The sequence below is a fragment of the Astyanax mexicanus genome, chromosome 2 (genome assembly GCF_023375975.1).
Source record: "Astyanax mexicanus isolate ESR-SI-001 chromosome 2, AstMex3_surface, whole genome shotgun sequence".
Classification (NCBI taxonomy): domain Eukaryota; kingdom Metazoa; phylum Chordata; class Actinopteri; order Characiformes; family Acestrorhamphidae; genus Astyanax; species Astyanax mexicanus.
In genome coordinates, this window is record NC_064409.1 from 15204238 (window position 1) to 15229679 (window position 25442).

Here is a 25442-nt window from a genome sequence, read left to right on the forward strand (position 1 = left end):
CCCCAGACCTTAAGAACTCACACTCACACAGTGTGAGGTCACAGAATTAGCAGCGTGTTTGTTCCTGTAGGGTTGTCGAGTGTTTTTGTAGTTTGAGCATGAGAGACATGTTTTGTAATATGTAACACAATACGATATTTTGTCCATATTGCGTTCAGCCCATCCTCACCCCAGTGCATCCTCAGGTGACCTCCAGCACGGCACTGTGTGGCCAGGTGCATCCTCGAGGCGTGAGTTTGTGTTTCTGAAGAGCGTTCGGACAACACAGGTCACAAAACAATGAGACCTCAATGTCCCAGAGCTCACACTGTGCTGGAGATGAGATCACACAACTTATCACCAGCATCAAACGCACTGCGGCGGACAGTGCCTGAAGTCTCCAGGAAATATAACAAGTCATGCTGATACTGGGAAGACACTGGATAAGGAGTGAGCCTTTATAGCATTAGACAGATTGAGACAGGTGTTCTCTGAGCGTTAAGGTGAAATAAGGATTCGCTGTTTTATAGTTGCACCATAGCGTTGAGGAAAATGAAAATCCTTAAAGTACATTACCCATCAGATCTACAATAAGGTAATCAGTTTGAGCACACCATTGTTTTTTTTTTTGCTGGATCATGTTGTTAGTATTGACAGTAGCATCAAGTCTTAAACAGCACTGCACTCAATCACTCAATTCAGCACAACCACAGATAATGAGATGTATCTTTCAATAAGCACGCCTACATACTACAACAAGAGATGGTAGTTCAGAACTAGATAAGCATAAACCCAGACTACAAGACAAGACAAGACAAAAACCTGAACTAAAGACTTGTTAAAATGTTGATTATTTCAATTTGTTGACTACAAATTTCATTGTCAAATAATCGTTAATTTGCATCAGTACAACATTACAGAAAGTGCTGGGGACCGAAGCGCAATGGGAGATGGGTAAGAGGCTCACTTACACATGTTACACTCAACTTAGTCTGTGTCTCCAAAAGTGCCCAAACACAACAGATTACATATTTAATCATTAAATATCAGTATTTTCCACTATTAAACATCATTTAGACATTTAAATGGCTATTAAATCATTTTTAGAGATGGAGGACATGGCAGAAATAATTACTGACTAATCGACTAACTGAAAAAATAATCAAGATCAGAGTAGTCGACTACCAAATTAATCATTAGTTGCAGCCCTGTAGACTGTACCTGTCTGTAGAAAGGTGTGCACATTACAGTGGTATGCTGTCAAAACAGCATCTTGCTATTCAAGGGTTTATGCTAAATTCTGCCTCTTTGCCATGCATGTCACACAGCAGAATGAGTGTAAAAGCCCCCACCCCCAGATTTCTTATATTTTGTCTTACAAATAAAGATAATCTAGAGTTACAGTAGTTCCAGCATAATCTGTTGGGGCCATGCTGCTGACGAGTACACTGAAAGGGTAGTCAAATTTTGGCACAACACCAGATTTTTTCTTCTTCTATTCTTTATATGGGTGATGATAGCCTGCCTCATCTTCCTTTATGGTCCAACATTTCCAAACAAACCAAACTATGGATCAGTTGATCCAGACTGAGCCCAACTCTTTTGATCTGACCCATGTTTGACCAAACTAAAACCCTCTTAATATATCCAGAAAACGAGCCCAAAATCTAAACTCTATACACCAGGCAGCAATACAAGCTCTCTATTTGTTTGAAAAAAAAAATGTCCCAAACTGACAAACTAGGATTACTACATCATCTCTATAACTCAAAGAATTAAGAGACAGAGCAGCTCTAAAGATAACATATCCCTTCATCCAAGAGGAAAAGGTTGAGCTGATTATTCAGGGTATTATTCAGTAATAAATCGTGAGGCTTATTTCTCACCTTTCCCTTTTTAATTATTCAGCAACTTCAATATAACTAATATGTAAGACAGCTAGAGATAAAGAATGTCTCTACATGCAGATTCTTGCAGATGAAGGAGTCAAATGGTATGTTTTTGACATGTAAAGGAACTGCATTAATTTACTCAAAGCCTTATTATTTATTTACTAATCACAAGACTGCACAATATTTTGTTTCAGTATTGTCTTCATCACAAAATGTGCATGTGCAATAATCACATAGCAGGATGTGCTTTTGTCAGGTTCCACATGCTGCTAACATGCTATAATCTGGTTTCTGCCTCAGTTTAGCATGTTTCTTTCACCTTCAGTGACTGATTTGTATTGCTCAGCTTGTCCAGAAATGCATGTAAAAAGTGAGAGTGTGTACTTTAGTCACTGCTAAAGTATTAAGTTACTTTTTTGTATCACACTTTGACAAATGTGTCATTTTTGACCCATGTGTGTACATTTTTGTATAGTAATAAAAAAACGACTTTTGTTCATTGTTCATAGTTCAAGTATTACAGTAAAAAATGAAAATAATTATCAGTGGCAATCAAAAACAACATATTTAAAGAGAACTTGAGATATTCAATCATAAAATATATTGATTTTAAAAAACAGAACAAAGATAAACTCATTCAGCATGAAATATCATGGAAAATGATTGCGGGTCATTAAAGGGGAAAGCTGGAATTTTTCCAAGGATTTTTCTGCAGAAAACTTACTTTGTAGCTCGTAACTGCTAAACTGAATCGAATGTATTTCACTGAACAGAGAAATCACAGTTTGAGACCTATTTTTAGCATTGTGTGTTGAGTGTGTAAACCCGTAACATGTTGACATTTGCAAATGCTCTAAAGGATGCTATAGTCTTTATGTTGTTGTTTGATGTGTAAAGGGTAAATGTCACTTTCATAGGCTGGTTTACATTATCAAGATGTTAATCAGCTAATCCAATGATTCGTTTTTATTATCGCTTAGTTGATAAGTGAACTATAAAATGAAAGAAACAGCAGAATGTGGGAATGTTTAAATGCCTGAAATATGCTTGAATGTGGAGAAGCTGATATTTGGTAAGTAAATATGTAAAATCTTAGAAGCAAAAAATAGCAATTATCATACAATGCTATTAATATTAAGATCATATTTAAAAAATGAATTTATGAGGGCCCATGGATGTCCGGAAGGTTTTTTTATCAGGCTTGATAACTCTTACCTTTTTGTGCCACAAAAGTGTGTGTATTTGTGTGTATTTTTTTTACACTGAGTATTTTCATATTATCAGTACACCAGAAAAGGAACCAAATATCAGACTTTTAACACAATTAAACTTGCATAGGCCTGTCACAATAACTAATAATCTAAATTAAATATTGCCCCAGAAGTAATCGCAAAAAATATAACAATATTGTTGTTTTTAGAGCTTTTTTGTCACTGATACTACATATGTCACAATAAATATTTCTTTGAACAGTAAAATGTCCGAACAAAAAAAACATGATTAACAATATTAATGTCATTTTGAGATTATTTTATGAAACTGATATAATAAAAATAATACAATACAATACAATAATACAATAATACTTAGTAATGCCTCTAAATCAGGACGCACCACTGTGGAACATTTGGGCTGATGCCGATATATGAAATTACATGTTTATATATGGTGAGGCCAATATACAGGATTTGTTACTTACAGAGAGACTACATACCCCCAGAACAACTTTAGAAACAGCTTTCAAACTATTATTTTATCACATTTATTTAGCTTTAACTGGTCCTCACACAGACTGATCAAAACCCTCTTTTTTAACCTAACAGGTCAAATAAAACAACAGATCTATTATAAATAATAATAATAATAATAATAATAATAATACATAAATAAAAGCAATTTAGCTCAAATTAACAGATTTTAAAGTAGTGCGGCCAGTGTTGTACAATTGTAATAGCGCAGCCAGAACTGAATGTTTCTTATATAGTTCTATTATTCCCTACCTCTAGACATTAGTTTTAAAGGGCAGTATATATATTTTTTAATCAAGAATATTTGCACTTTATTATTTAATATATAATTGTTTAAATATATACAGTTATTAAACCATGTCCACAAACCAGCTCATTTGTCTGGTAATATATCAAGTTTTTTCATTGTTGCAAAATTATAGTATAGTAATATTGTTATCATGGGCAACGTATTGTGATAATAACGTCTCATGAGATGCAGTGCAATTCCCAACCTTATTGTGCACCAGTGGTGAACTCAAGTTGTTTGAAAGCCAGTGTTTTGCGTGAACGAGTTCAAAAGAACGCTTCATTGAACACGCTAAATTTTTTCATGAACATTGAACTGAACGTAACACATTTTTTAATAAAGAACTTGAACTTGAATAAGTTCACAGTATGTGTAATGAACGGCAGACATCTCTGTAAATGAACGTGGCTAGTTAATAACATACTGGCAACAACACGGAGAGTGCAGAGCAACAACGCGAAGAGCGCGGAGCGCTAGGGCGAGAGAGGGCGAGAGAGAGAAAGAGAGAGAGAGAGAGGAGCAAAAACGCGGAGAGCGCGGAGCAAGAGGGCGAGAGAGAGAGAGAGAGAGAGAGAGAGAGAGAGAGGAGCAACGACGTGGAGAGCGCGGAGCGTGAGGGCGAGAGAGAGAAAGAGAGAGAGAGAGAGAGAGAGAGAGAGACCAATGATGGGAGTGACAGAAAGAACTGCAATTAAAAAAAATGGCTAGTGGAAGTGATGGCATGGAGACAGACATCGATTCTCCTTATGAACATTTTCATCACCTGCTAAGAAACCCACAATTGCAGCATCATGAGCAAATGTCTACAATGAGCAGTTTTAAAGAACGTATAGTGATTTCTAGCTTGTAGTGTGAAAAAAAATATTTATTTGAATATCTCACGAAAAAAGTAAAATGAACTGAACTTTGAACTAGTTCAGAATTAAAATTGTGAACTTTGAACGTGAACTGTTCACTTTGAGCATGTATGAACTGAACTTGAACTAGTTCAGAAAAGCTGTGAACTGGCACAACACTGTTGAAAGCTGTAGTAAAAATATAAAAAGCTCACCCACTGCATGGACATGGCTTTAATTGAAAACATAGACAGATGCAAAATACATGCAAGTTTAATGTCTACACACCAGTTCATTCACATTAATGGAATTTGCTTGCTAGATATACACAACCATCAGTATTAAGTTCAACAAAAATGATTGATATTGTATAATAAGTCAATAACAAATGTGTTATAGTGACAGTCCTACACTTACATAGCACACGGTGAAACAGCAGCTGGGGACATCACTCAGCTAAACACCTTTTTATTAGGGCTGGCCCGAATAGCGTTTTCTGAGCTCCGGATATTCGGCACTGATTCGAAGCGAATATTCGAATATTCGTTTTTAAAATAAGAGGTAAAAAAAAAAAAAAAAAAGGAAATCACGGCCCCTTTAAACCACTGAAAAATGTTCAATTTGCTCTGACCGACAAGACATATTCACCCCGGATTTTTGGTGTTTTTATCCCGGATTTTTGTGTTTTCACCCCATATTTTTTCTGTGTTTTTAGCCCAGATTTCTTTGTGTTTTCATCCCGGAATTTCTGCTGCCCCACACCGCTGCTGCACGGTTTCTCCGCTGCGCAAGCCAGCCCAGTAAATTGCTGTTTGTGTTTTCACACTTAGGCTATTTGCTTAAAAAAACAAACAAAAAAAACGTTTGTTCAGGAAGTATTTTATATTCTTAAACATTGTTAATTATATTAGAGGACAGTCATTGTAAACTGTACTTGGTCTATTTCGGTTAAAGGATTGTGCAGGGCGTATTACTGATTTTGTATTTTTGCACTTGGGCTATAAGCTCAATATTAAATATTTCGTTTGTTTAGAAATTATTTTATATTTTTAAACCATGTTAAATTATATTAGAGTAGAGGAAAGTCATTGTTAATGACGTTATTGTATTTGGTCTATTTCGGTTTAAGGATTGTGCAGGGCATAGCCGTATTACTGATTTTGTATTTTTGCACTTGGGCTATAAGCTCAATATTAAATATTTCGTTTGCTTAGAAATTATTTTATATTTTTAAACCATTTTAAATTATATTAGATAAGAGGAAATTCGTTCAGACATCATTTTTGTAGGCCAGGCTTTTGTAACCGATTTAGCCCCTACTGTTGCCACATTACCCCTTACGTTTTATTATATAAATCAGTTTCGTTTTTTTTTATCATGTATAATAGAGGTCTGCGCGAGACTGATTTTTAAACCCACTCTTCCACGCTCCCGCGTTTCTGTCTCGTTACCGCTCCGCAAAAAAATTGCTTCTTTTAATCCCGCGCCCGCCCGCCACATACACATTTCTGCGGCTCCCGCCCCACGTTCCTAATATAAATTAAATAAACTACATTTAATGCTTCAAATTTACTTATATATTTATTAAAACAGCAGCGCTGCACCATCGGTGTGTGCGTGTGTGTGTCGGTCCATCCTGCACGTTGAGAGTTTTCTTTAGTTTTTTTTTTTTTTACAATTATTACAGTTTTCTTAACTATTTATTAATTTGCTCCCGCATCGTCTGGATTAAACTCCCGCTCCAGCCAATAACAGTTCAGTTCTGTCCCGCGCGCAAGATATTCTGACGGGACCCGCGAGAACAGAAGTGGTTAGACTGAGGTGGAACTCTGGAAAGGAGAAAAAAAACGAATATCCGAATACCAAAATTAAAAACCGAATACCTACTCAACGAACGAATATCCGAATACCCGAATATTCGGGTCCAGCCCTACTTTTTATGTATTATTTTGTGTGTTTAAACAGTTCTCTGAGTGGACTGGTAATGTGGATCAGGACCCCCGGCGTTTCGGAGCCTCCATTAGCACTGCTGCAGCAGGTCTGCCCGCTCTGCCCCGCCAAGAGCCGCCCACGACGGGCCTCCGAGAGGGACGTGACGCCCTCCTGCCTCAGCTTTTCCACCTCAGCTCCTGCCTGCCTAATTGAATTAATCATTTGCTAAATGAGGCTGCCATAACCCTGTGCTATCGGTGAAGAAGGCTGAGCCCACGGACACACACACACACATACATGCACGACCTCCCAGACCACAGCTGGAGAGCAAGAGGGATGTGCTATAATTAGTGATGATGAGAGAAAGACAGAAAAAGAGAGAAAGAGAATGACAGTGAGATGATGCGTGAGGATGGAAACACACACAGTGTTGTGTTGTGAGCCGTGTGTGTGTGTGTGTGTGCGGTCAAGTTGCTTCCGTCCATTATAAACACTACAGCGCTACTTTAATTCACAGCAGTTACTAAAAATATGTTTTATAAACTGGATAATGAGCCTGATTAAACGCCTGAGTAATACGCCTGCTTAGGCCTTTAAAGCCTCTTGTTATTACCGAAATAATAACACATGATGTAATGTTGATACTTCACTCTTCTAAAGACGGAGGTTCTTTTAGGCAATGGTTATATATAGAAGCATGATGTATGTTTCAAAGGATTTCGCCTGGTTAAAGGATTCTTTGTAGACCCTATGTAGACAAAGTGTTAGGACATATGCCTTATGGTATTGAACACAAGGGGTGGGACAATATATTGATTTTTCAATATTTCAATATGATACAATATCGCTTTAATTGTATTGTCCATTATCAATATTTTTATTGAAACAAAAGTGCTCTACAGTTTTTTAAGATTTCTTCCCCCAATTTCACTTACTAAACTTTCTCTAAAAACTCATATGGTAGCGCTAATCAAATGGGGTTAAATAGGGTAAACCTGCAGTGAAGAATTATAGTTGTGAAATTATGTGAATCTGACACACTCTTATCTATTGGAAGTGCAGAAGGGAACCCATAGATAGGCACTCATTAAGAGACATAACTAATTGTCTTAATTTAGAGGGCACATCACTCTAATTCATTGCACATAAGGGCACCCTAGTGGATACTTGATTACTTGTTTCCAACAAAAAGGGGGCTCCCACAGTCAACAGGGGCTTGATTGCTTTGATGTGCATCTACGGGGCACTTTAGTGTCAATTTCTTTAGCCATGGTGGCAACAAGGAAAGCAGCTGCCATACTACCCTTCCTTACTGCTCAGCATTGTTTCTTATTAAATAAAGAGAATTAAAAATAGTATAATTTTTTATAATCATTTATTCTGCTTTTGTGCGGAGTAATTGTCTCTATTATCCAGGGAAAGTTTTCTACTAGAATTTGAAGCAATGCTTCCAGATAATGTCTAGAACTCTGACTTTCTGTCTTTAAGCTTCTACTCAGTCATAAAACTCTTGCATCTGGACTGCAATTTAAAAAAGTTTTTAGGCTTTCTTGGTCACATGACATCACGTTCAGTAGCTCCTCCATTTCCACTCGCTATTGCATTTATGTGGATATCTGTGGAAACATGCGCACAAAGTGTGATTATGGTGGACAAAAATCTATTTTATTAAACGCTAGGAGACGACACTCAAGAGATGTGAGACGGGATTAAAATGACCTTACAACCACAGAGCTCAGCAAAAAACTAAAAAGTAATTAATTCTGCCTGTAATTTTCTTAGAGAATGTCTGAGAAAAACACATTCATGGTCGTTCCAGATGGGAATAAAATCACAAAGGGTTCATAAACAGTTTTACTGCAGTGCTGAGAATGACCCATCTCTCAATTAATACTTTCTTTGTGGAGGTCCTGTGGGGTCCTGACCACTGAAAAACAGAGTGAAAGCACAATAATAAAGCATGCAGAGAAACAGATACTGGACTGCAGCCTGTAATTACCTAAAAGCTCTGTCCTCATGACAAAGTCATGTGTTTGATGTTGTTCATCTCGCATCTGTCGACTCACTCAGTGCTATTGATTAGGATGTGCACATGCCGGTCATTTCAGGACGTGGGGCTGTTCACACTAATGGCAGATAGAAAGTCACTTCAGTCATGTTCACATTAAAAACCACTTTAAGATTCTCAGGCGTTGCACACTTCTAAGCGTTGTCAGATGTGTCTTGGAGAGATGGACGTGTTTTCACTGCAATAACGTGGCTTAAATTCATCTCAGATAACCTCCTAAAGTGGTTTGAGCGATCAGTTGTGTACTGGTTTCAAATGTATTATGGATGCATGCATTTTTATGTGGCTTGACCATATCCAGATATAATCCTGATAATCCTACACTACAGATAAAGTGACTATGTGTAAACAGGGCCACTGTTTAATCACACCCCTTGCCCCTACTTTCTGCTGGTCCAAGAGATGAAATCAGCAATCAGCAATGCTCAGACCGTCCCATTCACATAAAAGAGTTAAAGCGGCACAATTCCCTTTTTTCTAAAGCAGGTGCCATTTTAATCCTGTAATTAGGGCTGGGCGATATGGAAATTTTTTTTATCACAATATAGTTTTCCATATCAGCCGATATCGATATATATCACGATATAAATCAAATCACTTTCTGCTACACTTAAAGGTTTCTTTTTACTCAGAAGTGACAGAATAAGGGAGTTACGGCCAAATTCACTAGCAGGCTCAGAGCCTTGTGGACAGACACAAGGTGCTCAGACAGCTTTTAAATGAATTTTAAAAAGTTATTATACATCCACACAGGTCCGGAACCGCCCAACATGTTTGGCCCTTAAAACAAGTACAAGGGGACAAATATATAAATGTAAAAAAAATTCAGAACCTTTACATTATTCGTCTGTTTAATTTAAATTGCAATAGCAATTAATATAATTATATTTAATCAAAGGATTATTCCCCTTCCTGAATGCAGGCAACTACATAAAGCAAAATACAATAGTATATCACAGTGTTCATTTTGACAGGTGATTTTGATACAGTTTAGTCATAGTTTTTTAACTAAAATGTATAATAGTTTTAGCTACAGTTTTAGTTTTAGTCTATCAGATATTATTAGTTTTAGTCACATTTTAGTTTTTCTACTTTATATTTGTTGTTATTTTGAGATTATTTACTGCTAATGTTTATTAAAATAATAGAAAGTGGCACTTGGCTGAGCAGAGGCAGTTCAGCGTGCTGCCTGTTCTCGTGCTGCGCCTGTTCGCAGCGCTACTTCAATGGGAAATAGAAAATAAAGTTGATCGAATCCTGTCGTCCGGCTTATTATAGCTATCGCGATATATATTTTTCTCGATAACTATCGTTATCGTTTTATCGCCCAGCACTAACTGTAATGTGAACACAGAGCCTAGGATCTCAATCAGCTTCGGTTCTCGATCCTGAAAAAAGATGAGGCCTTTCATTTATCGCTGCAACTCAAATGACAACTCTGAGGAGGTCACCAACAGGACTCAAATGCACCCTGAGAGAGCTTTAATTAGTCTTCACAACATGTCGTCAGAAGCGATGCGTTATATAAATGTTGAGGGAGGAGCGAGAGCTTTAAAGTTAGATGAATAAGCAGCGGCGCATGAAGCTACAGTTTCAGCAGGTAGGATTACACCCGACCTCCTGCTCTTCCAGCAATCAGTTAAATTATGGCCCACTCTAGGCCTTCAAATCATGAATAAAACTCAGGCCCTGTGTCACGTCATCTACTAAAGATAGCATCCCATTAATCCAAACACACTGCGTATGCAACAGCGCCTGGGTGTGCGGGTGTTTGTGTCAGAGAGTGTGTGTGTGTGTGTGTGTGCGGTACATTTGTTCACTCACTCAAAGGAACAAAAAAACAGTAAAACAGAAGAAAAAAAACACTTGACAGATAAAGTGTTAGTGTGCATCATTTAATCTTTCTCCTCTTTTCCTCTTAAATTCTCTATCTGTCTTTTGCTCCCTCCTCCCTTTCTCCTTCCCTCACTCCTCTCTCTCTCTCACTTCTTCTCTTTTTTTCACCCAATTTTCACTCTTTATTCAATTACTTTCTTACTCAATGGCTCTTTCTACCATCCTTCCTCCTCCTTATTCTCATCCTACTTTTTCTCAATCCCCTCTCTGTCTCTCTCCTTTGCAGGCTACCTATTTTTCTATCTCTCTCTCCCACCCATCCTCTCTCATTCTTTCTTTTTCTTCCTCCCTGTCTCCTTTTTAAGTCCACTGCATCCTTTCGGATTCCACACCTTATTCTATCTCAATCTCATATTCCCTCTACTTTTCTTATTCATTTTTTTCTCCCCTCATCCTTCCCTCAGCCTTTTTTTCTCTTTTCCTCCCAACTTCTTTCATTCCTTTCTTTCTTTTCTTTTCTCATTCCCTTACTTTTTTTTTAGCATTCTCTGCTTTGTTCTCTAATCCTCTCTCTCTCATTCTCTTTCATTCTCTCCCTCTCTCATTTAGTCTCTCTCGTTCTTTTACTGTCTTTCTCTCTCTCTCTCTCTCTCGGCATGTAGAGGCTGGTTGAGTTTTCATTTTGAACTAGGATTAGCTTTAGGAGCTACTCTCATCTCCTCCTGACCTCAGGGCAACACGAGCGGTGGGCCATTTAGACCCACCTGTCCATTACTGTCAGCAGACGCAGCCTCCTTATAAACTCTGCCTTTATTCCTGTGTGTGGTGGAGGCTCGAAATGAAATATAACATAATAATAGCAATTTATTTGACAAGAATTTTTTTTATTTATTTAATGTCTATAAATGTACTGATGCAATCATTCAAATTGTTTATTAGTCCTAAAAATAGGGTAAAACGATATTACAATTTTTTGATATGAGAGAGACTTTAGTAGTTACAGAATAATAACAGGCCTTACAGATTAGTGACCTGCAGTGTAAGGGGTTAAATCGCTTAGCGTCCGGACAAACGGGGCCGAGCGCTGTGATCAACTAGCGCAGCATAACCCGACCACGACACCAACAACATCATAAACAAGCTCTTTCCATCTGCACGCCTGACAAAACAGGACATTTAGAGCAGCGGCTGATGCAGGATGGAACCACGTTTACCGGTTTAACAGCGGCAGCATCCCTACGCCGAAGGCTAGACGTGCAGCACACACACAAACAGACAGAGAGAGAGACACAGAGAGAGAAAGAGAGAGAGAAATAAAGTCTCAGCACAGGAAGAGAAGAGATAGAAAACTGAGAATGAGAAAGACTGTGAGAGAGAGAGAGAGACAGACAGAAAGATAGAGCGAGAGAGTGAGTGAGAGCACTAGAGATGGAGTCACTTGCACCTCCAGCAGGGTTGCTGTCTGCAGGTTCTCCGCTGCCAGAGGACCAGGTGCAAGATTGAGTCTCTGCAATGGAGCCAAAGGGAATTTGACTAGGCAAACAGAGCACGAGAGAGAGAGAGAGAGAGAGAGAGAGAGAGAGAGAAAGAGAGAGAGAGAGACAGTGACAGAGAAAACAGGGCAAGAGACAGAGAGAGAGTGAGAGAGAGAAGAATCAAAAATTATATCAATGAAATAGACTAAAATGACAGCGAAAAGAATAAGATGGGACATACAGAAGGATGGATAGAGAGAGGAGACAGACAGAAAGAAGCTAAAAAGGGAACTAAAGGAAGAAAATGACAAACAATGACACGCAAAGACCATATTTTAGCGAATATTGAATATCGTATCACTGTAAAACAGCAGCAGTGCCAGTGGTTATTCAGTCAAGTGATTTGTGGCTGTTCCCCTGTTGTCTGTTTACCTAGCAGTTCTTCTCCCAGTGCCGGTTCCCTCAGGGCTGTTTGTCCTGTAGTTCTTTTCCACTGGCTGTTCTTTCAGGGCCCTGTGCTTATCCACCTTAGCAACATGTCTCACAGTACCAGTTCCATCAGTTTGTCCTCTAGCTGTTCCCCACTGACTGTTCAGTCAGTCATCTATTATTCCAACAATGCATTTGTTCCCCCAGTGGCTGTTTTTCTGGTGAATTCATTTATTGTTCCCAAAGTGTTTGTTCCTCCACCATCCATTACCATTACCCCAGTTGGCTAGGGCTGCAACTAATGATGATTTTTGTAGTTGTACTAACCTGATGATTTTTTTTTTCGATAAGTCGATTAGTCAACGATTATTTATGCCATGTCCTCCATCTCTAAAAACAATAGAAACAGCTGAACATGAGATTTAAAAGCCATTTAAATGCCTAGATGTTGTTTCTATGTGGAGAGTACTGATATTTAGTGAGTAAATATGTAATCTGTTGTGTTTGGGCACTTTTCGAGACACAGACTAAGATGAGTGTAAACTGTGTGAATGAGCCATTTACCATCTCCCATTGTGCTTCTGTCCCCAGCACTTTCACTGTCACTTTGTGTAATATTGAAGATTATATCGACTAATCGTTGCAGCCCAACAGTTGGCATTACCTCACCTGCCATTTCCTTACTTGCTGCATCGGTAAAAGCTGTCTCTCTTCCCAAGTGACTGGCAGCTGTTCTCCCTAGCAGCTGTTCTCACAAATCCATGTTCCCCCAGTGACTGTTTTCCTTAGAGGTGTTATCCTTGTTCCTGTTTCCTCACAGAGGGGCTATTTCCCCTGTGTAGCTGTTCGCTACTGTAGCTGTTCCCTACTCTCAAATCCTATTTCCTCAGTGGCTTTTTTCCCAGTGCCTGCTCTCCCTAGCAGCTGTTCCCTCACTGACTGTACCCACAGGACCACTTGCACCCTTGGCTATACCCCCACTTGCCATTATCCAAATTGCTTTGTTATCAGTGGCTGATTCCTACTGTTTGTTCTCCCAGTGACTCTTCCCCATGGCTGTTCCCCATTTGCCATTTCCTCTGTGCCCGCTTTCCTTGGTGGTTATTTTATTTTTTTCCTTTTAGTGGCTCTTACCATTCTCATTCCTAAGCATACGTACATCCAGCTGCTCTGCCGAGGAAAGGGAGCACTGGTAAAGCCTCTTAAACTCATATGCCTAATAAGGAAGCACCCAAAAAGCCCAATCCTTTAATGCTTCTCATCAGAGTGCGCCACAAAGCCCCGGCTCTGAGGAGAATGGGCAGCAGCAGCCGGGGCTGCACGGGTTTATCAGTGCTAAGCTGCACCACACTGCACACACAACCATCTTCAGGAGAGATTATGGCCATTTACGTAAAAGCTTTTGAGCACTGTTAGGAGGCACTGAACCAACCCTTCCTCCACTCGGCCTGCAGCGAACGAACACAGCTCCACACAACAACATTTAAATAAATACACTCATTATCTATCTGCCTTATCTGTACAGCCAAACAAACACAGGTCGAAGACTCTAAAGCTCAGGTGTTCATTTCTAGGTTTGGAGTGCTACATTTCAGCAGTCTTTGTGCTCAATTCGAACTCCAGCAAAAAAAGCGCAATAGATTTTCATCAGATTCCTTTTATTTCTGTTTATAAATCAGGATTAATCTACAGTTACAGTAGATACAGGAATCAGCAGCATAATCTGTTGTACCCATTCTGCTGCATGTCGTGCATGCTAACAAAGGGGAGGCAGATTTCAGCAAAACAACACAATAACCTGCCTTAATGTCCTGTTATTGGTATGAAAGTCTAGAAACCATCTAAAAAACATGACGGATCATGGTTCAGTTTAACTGAGACCACCTCTTTTGCACAGACCAAATTCTGTGTTTCTCTGATCCAGCCTATGGCACCATCACACCAACGAATTTGGTTTGGACCAAACTAAAAAGTTTGAAGACCTGGAACATTTAAAGGGTTCTTCAAGAATTCTCTGGCTTCCTTATATAAATGGAAACCTCTTGTAGATGGTTCTGATACCAATTCGAGTAAAATAACCCTTTTTAATACTATATAAAATCACTCTGTGTACTATTAGTCATAGAGAGGGTTAGATGATAAAGAACGGGTCACGCTTAATGTTTTGGATCAAGTCATGTGTGATGGTGAGATAAAAGTGTGTATGTGTGGAACTAGCACCCGATAAACACCTCCTGCTTGTTATCTCACTTACTACACACACACACACACACATAAACGCACACACACACACACATACAACATAGTTAATGTCAGCTATTCACACTCATTCGTTGCCAAAACAAAAATAAAAGCCCCAGAGGCTCAGGCAGCAAATATTCACAAACTACGACTGACAAACAAATCGAAGTGACACAACCCACCCCCCCATCTCATCCACCACCCCCCTCCCCCTTGGTGGAGTAGCCTCAGACTGGGCAGCTCGCCCGCAGGAAGGCGCTCCACACACTCCTCACGAACCACACGGGGCACACTGTCCAGGCAGCAGAGAACCAGTGCCAAACAGAACCCGCGCTGGCTCTGTTCTGGAAATGACAAAATGCACTGGGGGCCTCATTAAGCCTGAACTGATCAGAGATGGCTCTTGTTAGTGTAGATGCTATACCGGTATCAATGGCTATCTGACCGATATCAGGAGAAAACGCTATATCGGATACCAGAAGGAAAAAGTGTAAATGTGATCCAATCCTGTAACAAATCTAGACGGAAACAGCACACGCTCACGCTTGGTTACATGATGCTGTTAGCTCTGTGTTTCTTCCTGTAGAGTAGGAGAGGGTTCGAGCAGTTTGAGAACAATAGCCTACTTTTAGATTCTCATTCAACTCAAGTGTTCAAATAACACAGTTAATCGAAGGGCATTTTAACACCAGAACCTTTTGGTCCAGGCCAAATTGGAATGGTTTGTTCATGTTCTTGCTGCAATTTGTTTGGGCAGTTGTGAATACAGTAATTACTAGGGCTGGGCGATATGGCCCTAAAAAAAATAACACAATATTTTATGGTATTGTCACAATAAAGAAATTTCATTACATAATGATTAGACAACTTTTTTTTTTTTAGTTAATTAGTTTGTTAATCCATAATCCAGAAATAAGTGGAGTTCCATTTACAGGAGTTTATCTTTTCTTCCAATTTTATGTAGCAAAGTTAATGGATGAATTAATTAAATGACATTTATATAAAGCCTTTCTACAGACCCAAGGTGCTAGAACAACGTTTACAATCACGTTTTACATGCAGCACCGGTGCATGTGTATCTTAACATACAGTCATACACCCACACACACCAGGACAATTTAGAGTAACCTATTTTGGGCAATTTTCCAGTTTACAGTTTATGTTAAAGTGTATAGTAAGGCTGAATAATCCTAAAGATAACTTTCTGAGGTAGAATATGGGCTACATCACCTTTAGTAACCTTTAGAAGTTCTCAAAAAGTTCTCAAGCACAGTACAGCACATGTAAAAATGTTAAAAATATGTGAAACATGTTAAAAATATGTGAAATATGAATGTATTTCTCTTTTAACTAGCCACTTCCCTTTCACCCACTTATCAGATGTGAATTAAAAGAGAGAAAGTGTTAAGTTTTGAGTGAAATTATTTATGGTGTAAAGTCGGTTGTTTGCGAGTAGGATAGACCCTCAACGAGGCTTTTCCCCAGTTTTTGTAGCCTGCACTGTGGATGTTTATTGTTTAATTAATGTGCTCTTTGTCTATGATTGTGACTTAAATAACAATCATATCACAATTTATTAATGATCAATGTCATTCAAACCAGTTAACCTTTCTTTTTCTGCTCACTCTATGCAGAATGGTTGAAGTGTATAGTAGTGTACAGTAAGGCTGAAAGATGTTGAAGGCCACTTCAGGTAAATTATGTCCTTTATCACCTTCTGCAACATGAAGCACAACAGAGTACAGCACATGTTTAAAAATATTTAAAAATATGAATGCACTCCTAATGTTTTTTAAGTGTTATTTCCCTTCATAGTTTGATTAAGCTAAAAACTGTTCTGAAGGTAACTTTGAGGTAAAAAATGGACATCACATTAAGAAGCCTCAGTAGCCTTCAGAAGTTCTCAGAATCTCCTCGAGCACAGCAGAGCACATGTTTAAAAAAACAGAATTTGAAATATTAATGCACTCATCTTTTAACTGCATCACTTCCCTTCATACAGTGATCAGAGATGAATAAAGAGAGAGTGTAAAGTTTTTAGCATCATTTATTCATGGTGTGAAGTCAGTAGCTGCAGCTGTTCTTGCTTGGGAAATTAGCCGCGGCCTCAACAAGTCGTCAGCTTGCTAGTAGGCTAGATCTTCAATGAGGCTCTTTTCCCCAGTGTCGGCTTTTCACAGCTAAACACAGTGAATACTCCATGCATGTTTAACTTCTCCTCACCTTGGCAGACGAGAGAGAAAATGTGCCAGCGATGTAAAAACCTACAACAGAGACCACGGTCTGCCTCTTAATAATGCATGAGGTCTTTTTATGCCACATTGTCTCCTCATTTACTCCAGGTTCCTGGGCCCGGATAGAGTACTTATCCTCCTGCGTCAACTGAGAGCGTGTTCATCCACAAGGGCCTCTTTATCTTCAGACCGCAACTCGGAGAATCATAAAAACCCAAGTTAAACTCCCTCTTTGAAGATTGTGGCAAAAGAAGAACATCTCTGTGTCTTTGGGGAAAGTTCAAAGGCTCTTCTGCTCCGTTTTTAAACCGCACTTACTAAAAGAAGCGATGCACCATTGTCTGGTATGTAGCGCATCTAAAGCCACGCTGGTGTATTTCTTCTTTCTGCTCAGTTTCTGTTTGTTTATGATTGTGGGATTCAGGCTTTTTTTCAGCAGCAGTTCAATTCCGCGGGCACATCTGGCATCGTATCTGAATTGGAAATGGAGAGTACAAAATGGCTTTGATCATTTGCTTCAGTCGTGATCTCGCAGGAAGAGCGTAGGGGCTGATCTGGTCAAAAACAGGGGCTTGGAGAGGGGGGGGGGTTGTTGGAGGGGAAGGGGGCGATGACTGTTGTTGTCCTTCAACAGTTGTTTAACAGGGGAGGAGGAAGGTTATGTAAGGCTTCTTTAAAAATAGACAACAAAGGGCAGGAAATGAAAAACCTACAGTGCAATGTACACAATAATCCTACTGAATATCTATACTGATCTCAGAAATCCCTTTCAACCTAATAGATAGCTATTAGGTGACACTGACAGGCGCTTCTACAAATTAGACAGAAAGTGAACTGTCAGTTTTTGAAGGTGATGTTTTAAGTAGGGCTGCACAATATTGGAAAAAAACAACATTGCAACTGTTTTATTTTCTGCTATATATATATTGTGACATTACAAAATCTATATTTAACATAATTTCACCAGAAGCCAGTGATGTCCAGCATGTCAGGATATTAATTCTGCACCCCGTGGACAGAAATTTTTTGTCAAATAAATTCTATTGGACATAGAGCAACCGCCTTTAATAGATATGTTGTGTAAAATGTTGTGTAAATTTTGTAAACTTTCTATTTGTAACATTTTATTTATTTTGCTTTACATGCCTTATCCTGCGAGGTGCATTATGCAGATGCCAACAATATTGCTTCTCTAGTTAAAAGCAGTGTAAGAATCTGAGAAACTAAACTAAGCTAGACTGCAATTGTTAGAGTACTGGGTCAGAACCTCTTCAAAACTTCAGGCAGGTCTTGTGGGTGTTACTGTTACGAAGTGGCCCGTACATCCCAAAACTGCTCCAAGAACAAAGACAACCATTGAATCTGACCACCTAAGTGACCATGGGCACCTTCAGCTAATGGATGCACATGGAGGTCCCACCTCACAACTTATAATACTTAAAAGATCTGGTGCAAAAGAATGTGTGTGTGTGTGTGTACAGATGTGTTAGCTAGCGAACGTATTTGAGGCTAATTGGACTTTCTTAAAACTAAACAGCTTTAGAGAACGTTTAGAGAAGTCCAATCCAGGATGGGCTTTGTTTTAAAGCTGCATTTCACAGCTCTGGTGCGGGAGTTGGCTTTAAGCCAAATGAGCGAGGAGAACCATCAACGCGAATCAGCCGGTATGTTTACAATGTTTCACAACAGTGGAAACTAAATCTGGCAATACTACTAACCCGAGATCTTATTTAAAGCACAACCATCCAGCCCAATTCATCCAGCTGAATATTAAATATGAATTTTATTACCCCAGGGAGATCCGGCCTCAAGCCCCAGACGGTAAACATGTTAGTGTTCCTTGCTCTGAATTTGCCTGATAGTTACATAAAAAAAATACATTTATAGCAAGAGCTCTAGGCTGCTGAGCTATCTGTGTCTTTGATTATATGGACTCTTGTGTTTCTGAGTTAATGTGTGTTTTGCAGACAATACATATATGATCAGAAAAAGGAATCTGCAAGTGCCTTTGTGTCCAGAGTTTAAAAAAAATAATAATAATAATGTAAATGTTACTTTAATCGATCTGTTGTTACTTAATTTTTTTGTATAAGGGTCTGTTTAATATACTACCAGAGTCCCAGGTAGTTGTACTTGTTCTAGTTATTTCGGATTTGAAATATTTTTATATTGGAAGCCCAATGTCTGCTCTTAATAATAAAACGCTAGTTTAACTGTAAACTGGTGTAATAGTATTATGCTAGTATGTTATTAGTGTGCCACATTGTCTTAAAGCTCCTTTGGCAGGCCTAGTCATAATCAATTACATTACATTTATTTGTTTTATTGTATTTTAAATATTAGCATTAAAGCAGCATGTGTGTTAGTGTGTACATGATTTTAAGGCTTCTAAAAGAGCCACTAAGGGCCTCAAAAACACTGTTAGCATTCCGCTCCTGTGGTAGATACAGCTTTTGCTGGCTGGATTCAGAACGACAGGCTCGATTAAACGTGCCAAAGCTCCCCTTAGCACTCACTTTCCACAGGCGACCTAGTTCATTCTGATGAGAAGGTCTAGTAAGCCGAGTCACTGATTGTAATAGCATTTAATCCTGAAGGACTGCAAGTGGTTGGGTCTCATCATGAATATTACACTACATACGGACATGACTATTAGTCACTCAGACTGGATCTGGGGATTAGCCAGACGGCACACTGAAAAGCAGTGACGGGGTGAATTTACTCGCTTCAAATGTGGGTATATGGATATTATATATTAATAAAACATACAGGTACTGTAAAGAAACGTAACGTATCTGACATTATATATTTTATTAATGTGGATATAATGTAGAAACTGTAAAAAACACTATTTTAGCTATTATACCAAAAATCTCCTAGAAGTGCCAATATTGCACACTGAAAACAAGCATGTAATTATAATTAAACAAATAACAGAATGTCAAAAATAAAATGTATTTGATGTTAATGCTTTTACTACACTGTACTCTATAATATTTTACTATATTACTGCACTAATCACAAATGAATGCTGGCCTTTCTAACCACATATAAGTACACTAAACACAGATGCTGTACACAGAACTTCTGCTTGATAGGTAGGTAACTAGGCAGACAGGGTATATTGTGGGGTTTGAGACACAAAATTAGATCAAGATTAAGTAAAACAGAGGAAGTATTTAAGGTAGAACAGATCATTCACATTAGGGCTGGGGTAATATGGCCCTAAAATAATAACATGATTTTACTGTATGTTTGCAATAATAATAATATGAAAAAACACAAAAAATATATTTTATTCATTTTAATAATATATTCTCGCACCAAAATAAATGTTTATATGGTATAACACAAAATAAATAGTATAACATGAATAGAATATAGCACAGAAATCTACCAAAATCCTAAAATGCAGAATATTCATTGCATGTATAATATGAACTGCAAACATAAATAATTAAACCAATAAACTTATAAATAAATAAAGTTTTACAGTTAAATAAGACATTGCCTAATGTTTTGGCCATTGTCTATAACTATGACAATGATGGGAAATTATGAACTGTTCTTCAACTATTATGGCTGATGATGATTTAGCAGTGGGTGCCTGAATAAATGTAGCAATTTTATCTTGCAGAATATTAATTAATAAATAAACCGTTTTCTTTCTTCTTTATTTAAAATTTATCTAAACTGAAAAAGATTGAATATTTACACTGTGTTTAAGATGACTTATTTTTATTTTTTTTTGCAGTGTGTACATCTAAATTAAGCTAAATGAACGTTTTTTTCTGCGTGTTCTCTGAACCTAGCATTCACATCAAGCGAGTGCTAAAACGAGAGTAATACCTTAGTAGCGTAGGCGAGGAGGGTACTGAATGTGTGTGCATGTGTGTTTATGTGTGTGTGTGTGTTTGTGTGTGTGTGTGTAGGTGGATATAGGCTCGTCAATATGTTCTAAGCTCTTCAATCCTTCCAATGGACAGGAATCACTAAATCCCATCATTTACATCAACACACACACACACACACACACACACACTGTTTGGATCATTCCAGCAGACAGAAGTTCACTGTCTACAGCATAGAGAGAAAGTGCACTAACGTATTCAGCCCACAATGCTTCATCGCATGACACTAAGCTACTAACAGATTGGAAATCTTTCCAGTGCGCTGAAATGACGTTCCATGTGTCCGAGCAGGCCATTTATTACTCAAAATAACACACACACACACAGAAAAAAGGTTTATGCACAATAGCCTTGGTGCATAAGGGTTAATTGTAGGTAAACTTACCATCTTAGGTTTCTGCAGTGCTGATAGTTGTACTGCCTTCAATTCAATTATTTTTCATATTTGTGCTGCTATAAAAATATAAACATTTTAGCAGTAAGTAAATTGATCAAGTGTTACCTCAAACAACATCTTGGGAACGCCCAAACCTGTAAGGTGTTATCTTGTGAGTGAGAATAAACTAAGTTGTGTTTATTTAAATTAAACTTTCCTCAACCCACAGTGGACAGTGCAGTGATCCATTTTATACAAAACGTAAGAGTTTGGTATCAATACTAAAAAAGAAAAAGTGGTATCATTCCATCTTTAAATCTCTAACGCCAATTAAACCCATAAAAGCTGCCCAGCCACAGAAGCAGGCTGATGTTCAAAAGAAAATCCACACACAGAATGGATGCAATCAATATCGAGGCTAACCCATACAGCACCACCCCTTCACAAACACATGCACACACACAAACACCACCTCTCAGTTAATGACAAAGAGCCATTCACAACATTACAACAGAGATCTGCTATAACACTGCTATAAGCCCACAGTCATTCTGGACCCTTGAGTGTCCGGAGTCGTGCTAACAATATATACTTAAACTGCTCAACATTGTATTTGGATTAAAACCCATAGAAAAACACGTTGGAAAGGAAAAATACAAGCCTGGACATGCTGTGGTCATCTAAAAAAAAAACACAGCCCTGTAACATTCACTCACCACAGGCTGCTCATGTAAAACATGTCAGTCATCTGAAAGCCATGTGTGATCTCCTGAGCTTTACATGCTTCACCCTGATCACTAAAACAAACTGTTCTTGATTAAAATCTGTCAACAGCTGCACACAAATACAGTAAATGCATCAGCACAACTGCTTCTCTGGGCAGGAATGATGTAGCATATTTGTATTTGTCTGCAGACATGTGACATTTTTTTATGAAACAACTGCATAATTTTTCCCTAGAGTTCCCACAGTAACCAGAATTCTGCCTCAGTTTCAAGCAGCTGTTGTCTCTGCCACACTCACCAAAGCCTGCTGATCTACAAACACACATATCGAGCCATGGTGGTCCCCAGGGTCACGCTCAGCTCTGTAGTCTGAATTTGAATTAGTCTGCTGCACTAAAGCCTGACTATCAAGACAACAATACTACTGTGGCCATCCACAACCACATATTAGGCCAGTCCAGTCGTCTAAAACCACATATTGAGCCAATCTAGTCATATAGAACCACAAAAACACTGCTGCATTAAAGACTGGTCAATTCGCCAACAATACTTTGGGTATCTAGACCCATACATTAAGCAACTCTAGTCCTCTAGAACCTTATAACCATGGTGGGTTTTTAAGCTGCCCATGTTATTGCCTAAATCCTTATGCATATTTTTATAGGTCTGTGGAACCATGTTTTTTGTGTGCCCTCAAACACCTCTGACCCATTGTGTACCTCTAATCTACACACTGTAGTATTCTAGAACTACATAACCATGGTGGATTTCTAAGCTGCCCGTGTAATTGTCTTAATATTTATGCTCATTTTCATGGTTCTGTGGAACCATGCTTTTTTTGGTGCACTGAAACACCAACTCCAAGACAAATCTAGCCGGTCCTCAGGACTCTGCATGCTCCTGGATTAATTTTTGTGGTTCCAGAACATGGTGCACCTCTGATCCATGATGTACCTCTGATCTACACACTGTAGTAATCTGGAACCACTATAGCCATGGTGGATCCCTAAGTTACTTGTGTTAAAGCCTCAGTTCTGCTCCAGATTTCCATATTATTAGACCATGTTTCTCTGGTTCACTCATACACCAACACCCAGACATATGTGGTTCCCAGGACTTTGCATGCTCCTGGATTCATTTTTGTGGTTCCACAACATGTAACACATGGTGTATTCTGAATTACACTATGTAGTAATCTAGAACCACATAACCATGGTGGATCCCTACGCTATTCATGTTAAAGCCTTAATTCTGCTCCAGATTTCCATATTCTCAAACCATGTTTCTCTGCTTCACTCAGACACCAATACCCAGACATATGTAGTGCACAGGGCTTTGCATGCTCCTGGATTCTGGATTTCTGTGGCTTTAAAAACACACACTGAGATACTGTGGACCCTGGTGTCACGCTTGACCCTGTAGTCTTAATTTGAAGCAGTCTGCCCCATTTGGATCCGTTTTCTCTGCTCCACTCTGATCCAAAGCCAGCTTGTAAAGCCTGCTGGCCATCTAAACACAAAAACCACAAACCAGCTAACGGGCTACGGTGGTTCCCTGTGTCAGGCTTGACCCCGCGGTCTGAATTTAAATGAGTCTGCGCCTTTTTCTCATTCTCTGCGCTCACCTGTACGAGGTCTGCTTTCTAAACGCCAGCCCTTTGAGTTTCTCCTCCAGCGCCTCTTCTCCGTCCTCCGCGGTGCTGGGGCTCTCCCCGGGCCGCCTAGTCTCGGCCCTCCCGCGGCGCTGCTCGCTCGCCTCCCCGCCCGCAGCTCCGAGGCTCCAGCCCGGCGGGCTCCTCTCGTCCTGCGTCTCGGTCAGGGGGTCCATGCTCCGGCTCCGGACGGCGGTGGACCCCCTTCCCTTCCCCCGTTACCCACTCTCCTCCTCCTCTCTCTCTTTCACCCCGCCGACAGAGGGACGGACGGAGACGGAGGGGGAGACGGGTCTGAAGCGGCTCGAACGCGGCAAACCTTGCTCACGCCCGCCGACCGAGAGCTCCAGTGAGGCGGCCGGAGGCTGGAGGCAGCAGCGCGGCGAAACGGCCGAAACTAGGCAGAAAGACAGCGCGGAGCGTCCTCATGCTTGGAGACTCCTGCTCGGATCTGCCTTCTCTTTTCAGTGCAGCATCCCTCCGTAGAAAAAGTAGGACACAGGGTGCAGGGCTGACTATACACACACACGCTTACACACACACGCACACACTCTCTCTGTCTCTCTCACATACACACACACACACACACAGCACTGACTGACTGTAGGCTACTGCTCAAACGCCTGCTCGCCGTCGCCTCTGCAGTTAAAGGACGCGCAGCGGCATGGCACCTACTCCCTTCCACAGACTGCATTCACACCACTCTCAGGCAGTGAATAGAAGACGATTTAGATTTGAGGATATGAGAGTGGTAGAATAAAAGCGTTTCTTTAAATTAAATTAAAAACACTAAATCATTCATAATAGAAATAACAAGGTAGAACAATCAAATATCTAATGCCACCTTCAGTACCTATAATTAAGATAGCTTTGCATGTACTGAAAGTGTTTAAACTACTAACGCACAATAAAGGTAAGGCAAGTGCTACGCTGTATAGTTCTCTTAGTGTGTACTTCCAAACAGGCAGACAGACAGATAGACTAAAATACTGTAACCTCAAGATAAGTACAGCTCTGGAAAAAATGAGAGACCACTTAAAAATTATGAGTTTCTTACATTTCACCAAATTGAAAACCCCTGAAATATAATCAAGAGGAAGATGGATGATCACACCAAGCCATCAAACCAAGCTGAACTGCTTTAAGGTTTGCACCTTAAAGCAGAGTTAGCTAGTGCTAGCTAGCTCTGCTAATCTGAATTAGTTTGAAGTGACCCTTGTAGCAATGGATCCATGCAAATAGCTAACCTACCTCACATGAAGACGGAAAGGTATTCATAAAAGTCTCCAGAAATGGAAAAGGCTATCGTTTGTATTTGTTGTTATTGCTGTTGTTTTCAGTAAGCCCTACTCAATCCACTTTGCTGTTATGGTTGGTTAGCTTGTATGATACAAGTCTTTAGATTTACTTTGCCTATAAAAGGAAGCTTACTTTTTTACCCATCGCACACAATATGACATTGATAATAGAATTTAATTAATAAAATGTTCTTTTTGGCTCAGCAAGTAGACCTGCAGTGTCGCCACGGTGTAATGAAGTTAAAACTCAAGAAACAACTAAATGATTTCACCCAAGCCGTTCCCCCTAATATGATTTGTCTAATGTGATTTGAGATAAGAAGAAAATAATCATTGCTCTCAGTGCCTCAATGGCATATTTTCTCAATTTGAACATTATCGCTCTCACATGGAGAACTATAATTAGAGTTGGCTAGTGGTCTTGGAGCTGACCTACACTGGAGAGTAAACTTGAATGATATGTAATTACCATATAATTACCAACTGGGCAAGCTTGTTATGTTACTCAATAATTCATAACAA

At 39.3% G+C, this 25442-nt stretch overlaps 1 protein-coding gene across 3 annotated transcripts in view; it reads right to left on the reverse strand.

Moving 5' to 3' along the window:
- dgki (diacylglycerol kinase, iota) overlaps positions 1–24257 on the reverse strand; it is a 99437-nt gene extending 75180 nt beyond the window's left edge. For 2 of the 3 annotated variants that reach the window (XM_049473439.1, XM_049473432.1), the window contains exon 1: positions 23596–24257. In XM_049473439.1, the coding sequence (XP_049329396.1) occupies positions 23596–23798 (203 nt within the window). In that variant the 5' untranslated portion in view covers positions 23799–24257. The remainder of the gene's footprint in view (positions 1–23595) is intronic. The other variant, XM_049473433.1, reaches the window with a different exon arrangement.
- Between the last annotated feature and the right edge of the window lie 1185 nt (positions 24258–25442).